We start from the raw sequence: 7,313 nt of genomic DNA, 5'->3' as shown, positions 1-7,313 counted from the left end.
AGCTTTGCGCGAAATTCAAACCAAACAAACCCAACGTCAGATGACCCGTTTTACCTAAAATCAGTTGACGTTGTACCACTCTTCACCCGGTAATGAAGTGTCCCTTTGAATGGGGAATAGAGTTATGTATAATTATCAAAGAAAGTTTCTGTGTTAGCCTTTAATTTAATGGTCACGGTTAACATAGTAAATAAGGTGACCCCAATCTTTGGTGCCCCAACTCAAATTTGTTTCGCCACCTATCTTTCAACCGCCGCTTTGCGTAATGACTCAGAAATAAACCTGTCGTAGGAGTTGTTAGTATATCAACTTAGAAAATATTAAGACGAAAAATACAAGTTTCTAGTCATGGAATATCGATGTGGATTGATTTAACGTCAAAACCTGTTCTATAAACATTACTGTGAAATATTAAATTACATGCTGAAAGAGAAAGGTCATAACTGTTTCAGTAATATAATCATTTGTTGTAGCACAGTCATATAGAACTGTAAGAAACAAGCCGACAAATTACGATAAACTATATGATATAGAGTAGGAAATTACGCGTAGTGGTTTTGAAAAAGATAAAAAGAAGTATGATTTAAGTCAAACTACTAAGGAGTTAATATATATATATTTAATAATATAATTTTGGATACAAATGTTTCGGGCAATGCCCTTCTTCATGTATAATTAACTGAACTGATACCTGAAGTTAGTGATACCTGAAGAAGGGCATTGCTTGAAACGTTGTATCCACAATTATAGATATTAATATATATATATGTATATATATTAACTCCTTTGTGGTTTGACCAATAACATACTTCTTTATATGATACAGAGGTTGAGTACGTTATTATAAAACAAATTTGACGCCTCACCACGTTGTTAAAGTTCTCGTTACTACCTCCGGTCGTACTCTCTCTGACGACTATGCAACTTCACAATAGCCCTGCAGCTTAGCTTCCCTCCATGGTGAGACTGTCATATTAAAAGTACACCATTCCTCCTTACATTGCTCAAACCATCTAATGTGCGACATGGACATTTTCCAAGTGCTCATTTCAATAGCCCGATTGCAGAGATCGCTGCGTTCAGCAATTTGACTAGTATGTCTACATATGGAATACGATGAATATCCATTTCATTCTCCAGTTGCTTGAGGTATGGCAAAGTTGAACGGATATGTCGTGGAAGCAGCTTGTGTACTCGTGAATTGTATCGCTATTCTTGGTGGAGATACCTTTTTATTATGTTATGACACGTGGACAGCTTTTTCCAATTTTCTGTGTTCGTGGATTCTCACCAGTTACAAGACGTCGCATTTTGCTTACCAAGGCTTGAGTATGACTTGTTGAAGGTCTCTCTCTCTGAATAGACTTGGTATCTAAAGTTGAGCCTTATTCGATTGTTTTCCAATGCCATTAAGGATAAGAGATATCCCCATCTTGGAAATTCTAAATCCTTCATATGAACACGTCTTCATGGTTTAAGTCGGAAAGGGCTGTTACACATACTTCCCAAGAGCGATACATTTTTGGTGGCATTACACTACCTATGAAACGCTAAACAAAAATATAGTTCTTATAAATTTCGTTCTAACATACCTTACATAATTTTTTCATTAGTTCTAAAACTAGCATAAAATATGCTTGTTCTGTTCGGAGTTCAAGGGTTTCCTCGGGATCACAAAGGACCCAGTGTTCCGATGAAGTTCCTCTATTATCCTCAGGTACCTCATAAGATGGATCCGTATCCGAAACAAAACCGGTTAGGACATCCGCCTGTGGTAGGTGAGCCATGTTAGGTCTCGCTAACTTGTGAGTTGGAATATGGATACAGTTTCAAGTAGGCGCCCTCGGTTTCCCAAGGGGGCCAATAACACAAAACCTGATGCCAGATCCGAGTTCATCAACCTTAAAACCTGCCCCCAGACCCATAGTTTAGCATTCCCTTATACGGGGTCTATAATGCCTATAAATACGAATACCCTTGAACCGCCCCGAGTTGTCTAGTGAAAGTGGATTTTCTCGGAGTATTCCTGTTTCCCCCCTCCCACATCAAATTCAAAGGCATTTGGATTTAATGATCCCAGCCATACCATTGGATTTACAGATCCTAGCCACCCCGTGACCCTGATCATGGGAAATTTATTGGATGTACTTGTCGAATGTTCGTCGCCTTGCTTCTTCTCTTCTTATCAACGACGTCATGTCAACGGCCTTGGTCTTTCTCTCTGCCTTGGAACCCGCCGGACATGTTTCTGCTTCTCTTATATTTTCATAAGTCTTTAATATCACTAGACAACGTAGAACCAACCTCTCCAGCAAATACCTAAAAATCCCACGAATGTAACAAACAAAATTATCGCGAGCGGGGGGGGGGCGAAGAGGGATAACTGAACACCCCAGTTGAGGAAAGTTTCTTTTCTTTAAAAACCAAATTCCTGTCACGAAATTTTCGATGTTTCGATTTTCCCCGCCGCGTTCGTCTGCCAAGTTTAGTCCTGCTAGCTCCAAAACTGTGGGAAGAGTTCACAGACAAACAACACACACACACACACACCGTGAATTAATATAGGATTACCTCTGACGTGAAACTGTCTTCCTGTAGCTGCAAAACGTACTTAGTTTTAGTTGTAAAAGTTTACTACTATTTCTATGTATTTTTCGTTTAGTAATGTAATCATTACCACTGACCTAATATATTTGAAAAGATGAAAAACTAAGCAGCTATAGCTAATGGATGTAAACTTTTGGCTTTGATCCTTCAAAAATATATTTTTTAGGGAAATGATCAAAATTGCTACAAAACATCCAATAACCTTATCTAAAACACTTTAATGAAAAACAATAATAGATAAAACCTTAAACGGCTTTCGGAAGATGGACCTTTCTCCTTCAGAGATAAATTGTAAATAAGTACCACTTAGTTGAAAGGCGTTGTTAATAGAATGCATTTGTGAGACAACAAAAACAAAATCTTGGACTGAAGAGGAAACGTGAAAGTGGCGAAACTTGTATCCAAATAAATTTGTTTTTGTTCCGTAATAATGGATCCAAACTTTACTCTAGATTAGTGAGTTCGAATAAGAACATTTCTGAAATCATGAACAAGGATAGTAAACTACTGTGTGTGTACGTGTGTTTCATAGTTAATAACTTTTGAATGAAATTTTATTACGATAACATTTTATTTTCTTCATTGTTCAGTACCATACGTTCGAGTCTTGCTGATTCATAATAGTAAACTTTTGAAGAAGAAGAAAACGAGCACTCGCCCAGGTACTACCTCTCCATCCTTCAATGAGTCTTTAACTTTCGATGTCCCATCTACTGAAATGGAGAATGTCGTTTTTATTGTTGTTGTCAGTCACCGCGATCCACAAAATGGCAGCTTATCCTCACCGGAGACTCCCACCAGTCCGTCGGGGTCCATGAAACGTGATCACCACGTGGGAAAAATTTTGATTGGCTCTTGTGCACGTGGCAGTGCTCAACACCATTGGAAAGCCATGAAGCAGTCACCAAGGAAACAAGTAACCCAATGGCACACGCTGCGATGAAGTGTTCCAAGCGGAATGTGAGCCGTATTCTTTCCATTATATGTTCCTATGTTAATCTAATGCTAAAGGTTGTGTATTGACTAATGTAGCGTGTTTGATGTATCCACAAACATTTCATAACTTGGACAATTCAAAATACATTACAAGATATCAAATTGCTATGTGAATTTCAAAACCGAAAGTATACCCATTAAATTCCACTTCTAGATGTTTCGAAGCTAAATTATAAATTCCGAGAACTTTTGTGATTGTAGTGTGTTTTGTCTTTCATAAGGTATGACGTTCTCGATAAAACTTTTGTGATTGTAGTGTGTTTTGTCTTTCATAAGGTATGAAGTTCTCGATAAAACTTTTGTGATTGTAGTGTGTTTTATCTTTCATACATCTTTAAACAGGTATGATCATGAACTTTGATCATTACTGCTGGAAGTCTTTAAACAGGTATGATCATGAACCATGGTCATTGCTGCTGGGACCGTCTTTAAACAGGTATGATCATGACCCATGGTCATTGCTGCTGGAACCGTCTTTAAACAGGTATGATCATGAACCATGGTCACTGCTGCTGGAACCATCTTTAAACTTATACGCTACTGTTATCAAGCTACATAGAATATTCTGTTTCAGCGTTTCGAATGATCAAAGTTTTGTACCGTCTTCAATACATTATATTTTCAACTATAAACAGTTTGTCAAAAGATAATGTCAGCACTACAACCCTTTCTACTATGTTTAAGATATGTTGTCTAAATGTTTTTCACCCTATAATCGCCTAAATAATAAAATAACAGTAAGTATAAAATCGTATTGAACGAAAAACAATTCTGACGACTTACTTTTTGTAATAGACTTCATTTAGTTAAAGAATTGAATTTAAAAATCACTCACGCTCTCAACTTTTTGACAGTTTTATGAAGAGCAGGCTGAAGTGGATCACAGTTTTCTTTAAATCACATAATTTACAGAGAGATTGGAAACGAAGGAGGAATGCTAAAACTAAAACTTTATAAAACATAAATTGATCATATCTAAACGTTTCTTAAAGGCCAGAATACATTAACAAATCAATTAAGAATTATTTTGTATAGATTTCAATTAGAATGTTATCTCTCTCTCTCACACACACACACAAATGTGTTTTCTCATTCATTTGTTGGTGAGAAAATTGACAAAACGTGGCTGAAATGTTGTCACGTAACTTTGATTACGCATTATAGCAACACTAATACCATCGTTGCCACGACTTACATACTAGCATTAAATACTCGCACTCTGATGCGGGGATTCAAAGGCCCCAAAGTACCGATGAAGCTCCTCGGATATCCTCAATTATTTATATAGCTACTTCAAGGGGGATCCATATCAGAAAACAAACCCTGATAAGACAATCGCTCATAGTATCTGAGCAAGTTTGCCAGGTTTGGCCTCGCTAATTTGTGGGTGGTGGAACGAACACAGTTTCAAACACGATGCCCCAGGGATCACGAAGGGGATCCACGAACACACAATTTGATAACACACTCTGGTTCAGTGACCCTGAAAATCTGCTCACTTTTGACCCCGTCATGTGTAGGTGGCCTTTTCCAGTCTTGTTTTAGCCCACTTGGTACCCTCTTGACAGAGAAGTTACGCCATAAAGATAAGAACACCCTCCGCCTACCACCCAAGTTCGTCTGCCAAGTTTACTTCCGCTAGTTGTAAAATTGTTTAATTAGTTTGCAAAAAACATATTCACAAAGAAACAATATGAATTAACATAGGATAAAGATACCTTTAGTTTCTTCAATTTTAATATTAGACTGTTAGCTAGCTTAATGATATATAGATTTGACTATTTTGCAAAAATACTACATACTTCCAAGCTATAATCGAGATTGTTTTTTTTCTTATATTGTTAGATTACTGTAGCTCTAAAATGTATAAATTGTGTCTTTTACTTTATATAATGATGTCGGCTTGTTACCAAACATAAGAAGTAATATATAACTTTTATACTTCCAATAATGTTGCATTACTTCCACGTTACTAAATGTATATATCGTAAGTTAATTAGTCATACAAGATTATCAGCCAAAATCATACATGAACTGTACTTTGATTAGAAATTTTGGATTGTTGCTGCTACATGTGATGTGTGGATTGTTCTTAATAATATTAGATTTTGACATGCTACATGATGTATAGACTGGATTTAATAATATTGTATTGTTGCCACACTACATGATGTATAGATTGCAATTGATAATATCGGATTGTTGCCACGCTACGTAATGTATAGATTGTACTTAATAATATTGTATTGTTGCCACGCTACGTAATGTATAGATTGCAATTAATGATATAGGATTGTTGCCATCGTATATGATGTATAGTATATACTTTCTTTGGTGATTTTCGATTGTTGTTGACCTTGGTATGGAATGGATTGTATTTTATTTCCAAATGTTGCATTGTTACCGCGCTAGTTGTTTATTTATTGATATCGGATTGTTGCCATGGTACATGATGTATACTTTGTAAGTTTTTAATAATGCTGGATTATTGTTACAATATTTCTTTTTCTTCTGTTCTGTAAGATTATTATTAATCATATGTAGTAACGATTTTACCATGTCAAAAGCAGCTCTTTCTTGACAATAGTGTTTATCACCAAAGTCAACAATGTAATTAGCTTATGGATATTGTATTTCAGAAATCAGATCACTACGGTGTATTTTAATTCTAACTCCCGTTTTCAGAATATTCGTAATGTATATATATATAACACCTCTATTTGTGGATGCGAATGTAATGCTTGTTTGATCTCTAATGTGAACTTAATTATTTAAATCAAATTCACTGGTTCAACAAAGAAAGGAGTATGCGATGTAACTCTATAACTTATGGTGAAAAGATGACTATGATGATGACAATTGTGATAAAGTCAACTGATTATCATCGTTGGTATCTTATCCTTTTGGTACAAGGTTGCGATATTTACTCGATATTTGTCAAACTTGTATTGATTTAATCTATTCATTAGGTCACGAGTTTCTGTATTAACACTAACTTAAATATATATGTTTACTCGGAAAGTGTGTAATGTATTTTACCTGTATGTGAACACCTTTTTTTATGTTATTATTTCAGTAGTTAGAATTCTTGAATTAATGAGTGAGAGGAATAATGTTTTTGCGAGAGAATATAATGGATTGCCTGTTATACATACACCTCGTAATTATGATAATAAATGTAAAATTGAATGTAGTAACACCTAATTATTGATATACTTTGTTATTGATCCTGGGGTATTACAGGAGTCATGCTACGACGGTAAATAAATAAAGGTTACGATTGACCAAAATGGTATAGTCGATGTTCTCAGTTTTTCATAAAATACGGTAATTTGTAATTCATTTGTCTATTACAGCGGGAGGATTCATTTTATTACTCCTAACAGTATTACATAAACACGGTTTTTGGATCTTTAACCATCATTAAGAGTGTGGTTATCTTCTGGTTACTCAGACATGAATGTTATGTCCATAGAAGTTTCACAGAAGTTCGTTTCATACGTGGATTGGAAACTTCCGTCGTAATATTTGAGACTGTAAAAAAAGGACTTGTTTGGGTCTCAGTTTTTTTTATGAAAACCTAGAACATAATAGAGATGTTTGATATAAACCTAGAACATAATATAAATGTTTGATATAAACCTAGAACATAATAGAAATGTTTGATATAAACCTAGAACATAATAGAAATGTTTGATATAAACCTAGAA

General features: G+C 35.3%; 1 protein-coding gene across 3 annotated transcripts in view; it reads left to right on the top strand.

Annotated features, from left to right (window-relative positions):
- The window catches only part of LOC106478771 (synaptotagmin-5-like), a 77,894-nt gene extending 71,028 nt beyond the window's left edge, over positions 1-6,866 (top strand). For 2 of the 3 annotated variants that reach the window (XM_022382425.1, XM_022382426.1), the window contains exon 8: positions 3,198-3,913. In XM_022382425.1, the coding sequence (XP_022238133.1) occupies positions 3,198-3,550 (353 nt within the window). In that variant the 3' untranslated portion in view covers positions 3,551-3,913. Of the gene's footprint in view, positions 1-3,197 lie in introns of all 3 variants that reach the window. The other variant, XR_002609975.1, reaches the window with a different exon arrangement.
- Positions 6,867-7,313: the final 447 nt, after the last annotated feature.

Source organism: Limulus polyphemus, unplaced genomic scaffold (genome assembly GCF_000517525.1).
Source record: "Limulus polyphemus unplaced genomic scaffold, Limulus_polyphemus-2.1.2 Scaffold248, whole genome shotgun sequence".
In the NCBI taxonomy this organism is placed as follows: domain Eukaryota; kingdom Metazoa; phylum Arthropoda; class Merostomata; order Xiphosura; family Limulidae; genus Limulus; species Limulus polyphemus.
The sequence above is the reverse complement of the archived record's forward strand: the minus strand, read 5'-3'. Positions and strand labels throughout refer to the sequence as shown.